General features: G+C 56.1%; 3 protein-coding genes across 3 annotated transcripts; 2 read left to right on the top strand and 1 right to left on the bottom strand.

Moving 5' to 3' along the window:
* LAESUDRAFT_244406 (uncharacterized protein) lies at positions 1-933 on the top strand (the record flags this gene model as incomplete). The annotated part of the gene is made up of 1 exon (XM_040901716.1): positions 1-933. A coding segment is annotated over one exon (561 nt), but the record flags the coding sequence as incomplete, so codon positions are not given.
* On the top strand, positions 542-1,109 carry LAESUDRAFT_733118 (uncharacterized protein; the record flags this gene model as incomplete). The annotated part of the gene is made up of 1 exon (XM_040910392.1): positions 542-1,109. A coding segment is annotated over one exon (228 nt), but the record flags the coding sequence as incomplete, so codon positions are not given.
* Positions 1,110-1,167: 58 nt separating this feature from the next.
* LAESUDRAFT_667996 (galactose-binding like protein) lies at positions 1,168-1,872 on the bottom strand (the record flags this gene model as incomplete). The annotated part of the gene is made up of 3 exons (XM_040905355.1): positions 1,168-1,342; positions 1,407-1,626; positions 1,752-1,872. Coding segments are annotated over 3 exons (516 nt in total), but the record flags the coding sequence as incomplete, so codon positions are not given.
* Between the last annotated feature and the right edge of the window lie 77 nt (positions 1,873-1,949).

Below are 1,949 nucleotides of genomic sequence, written 5' to 3'. Positions count from 1 at the left end.
GCAGGCAACGTCTGCGTTTGGGAGTGGATCTGCACTTGGCCAACCGGCACAAAGTGCCTCTGCGTTCGGCCAGCCTGCTCAGAGCACATCTGCATTTGGACAGCCCGCTCAGAGCATATCTGCGTTCGGACAACCAGCGCGGAGTGCCTCTGCGTTCGGCCAGCCTGCCCAGAGCACATTTGCATTTGGACAGCCTGCTCAGAGCATATCTGCGTTCGGACAACCAGCGCGGAGTGCATCGGCTTTCGACCACCCACAGACCACGTCCGCGTTCGGTCAACCTTTCCAAACTACGACCGCATTCGGCCAACCTGCCCAAACTACGTCCGCATCTGGCCAGCCAGCACAGCCATCGTCAATACCATTCGGACAAGCATCAACCACCACAACATTCGCGTTCGGCCTAACAGCATTCGCTCAATCCTCTCTCATCAAGCCAGCAACACGGTCCTTCAGCTCAGGCGCCTTCTCTGCGTTCACACGAATTCTCAGCCTGTGTCAACTGCGGGTAGCAAAGCGGAAGCAAGCGGCGGGGGAGCGTTTTCGTCGTTCACAAAATAGCCATCTCCATTTGGTCTCGCAGCTGCATGCATTGTGCCCGTCACAAGTGGGGGGTGCGACGTTCGTACAGACGTCACCGCCCGGGACGTCTTCTGCCTTCGGGACCAGCACGACGGCTACGCCTGGGCTCGACGTAACGTCGCCCTTCGTGGCACTCGCGCCCCGTCCTTCACCCTTGTTCGGCGCACCTGCTGCGGGGACCTCTGCCTTCAGCGCACCACAACCTGCTACGCCAGCATTCGGGGTGCAGCCCGCATCGACTTTCGGCGCGCCAGCAGGCAGCACGAGCGTGTTCGGCACGCCGGCCCCCGCCCAGTCTGCACTCGCCGCTTCGCAGATACCGTGACTTTGAAGCGGTGGTACCAGTGGTATTTATTGCTTACTGCGGCCCATCCTGTAATTACGAGCGTTTTGTGTTGTCTATTGATACATGGTAATGCGGACACGATTGACTTATAGTCGGAGACCTCGCGTGGAGGTGTTTTTACATTTCTCCTGGACGTTTGTAATTGGATATACAAACTGTTACTACATCTGCCTAGCTCGGTTCTATCGGATACGTTCGTACATCTTGAAGCAAGGATCGACGAAGGGAACGGGTCTTTGTTATCTGAGGAAGCTCTCTGCGGATAGGGATGAGTGATGCAAGAAGGTACGGAAGTGTCCGATCATCACGCACTCGATAGGTCCGAGGACGCGCAGCCCGCGGACATGGGTATCTTTGCTGTTCATGTGGTTCGTGAGGATGATCACTTGGATAACGTACGCGTGAATCCGTTTACTGGTATACCGGCCCACAGATGAGCACGCGATTGTCTGATCCGCATATCACGAGTCGGACGGACAGACCGTTGGCACCGTCAGGGCTCGGCTCGGCAGACGCGTCGAACGTGGTCCAACCGTCAGGTTTGTCCAGATGGATGGCTTGCACGTCTTGCAGATCATGGAGCCCTGTTCCGGCACCCACGGCGATGGTCGCTACTGAGGTATATGCTGAGTTTCTGGGAAAAAAACCGGGTGAGCGGGTGTGCGTTACGATTGTTAGCGGATATGGAGAGTTCCGCACTTAGATGGCTACTTTGCGAGGAAATTCGACCGTGGTGAAGTGCGGTTGGGGGTCCATCTGAACCGCGATATCGCCATTAGTATCGTTCGAGAATCAGCCAGAGAGTTGAAATGCTGATGCTTACTGCAGAACGTGTCTGGATCGTCATCACGCAGACATTCCGGGCCGAAGCCAAACTTGTACGAAGACACGGACCACTTTGTTAAGTGTCCGATGTCAGGCCACGGCAGAAATGGGGGTTTTCTTCCTACCAGGAGAGATTGACTTCCCGCATTGGACGAGGAAGTGGAAGGTATCGGATTCGCGTACCAGCATGCATGAT

This window comes from Laetiporus sulphureus (genome assembly GCF_001632365.1).
Source record: "Laetiporus sulphureus 93-53 unplaced genomic scaffold LAESUscaffold_288, whole genome shotgun sequence".
NCBI classification, from domain to species: domain Eukaryota; kingdom Fungi; phylum Basidiomycota; class Agaricomycetes; order Polyporales; family Laetiporaceae; genus Laetiporus; species Laetiporus sulphureus.
Note: the sequence above shows the minus strand (reverse complement) of the source record. Positions and strands in the feature narration are given on the sequence as shown.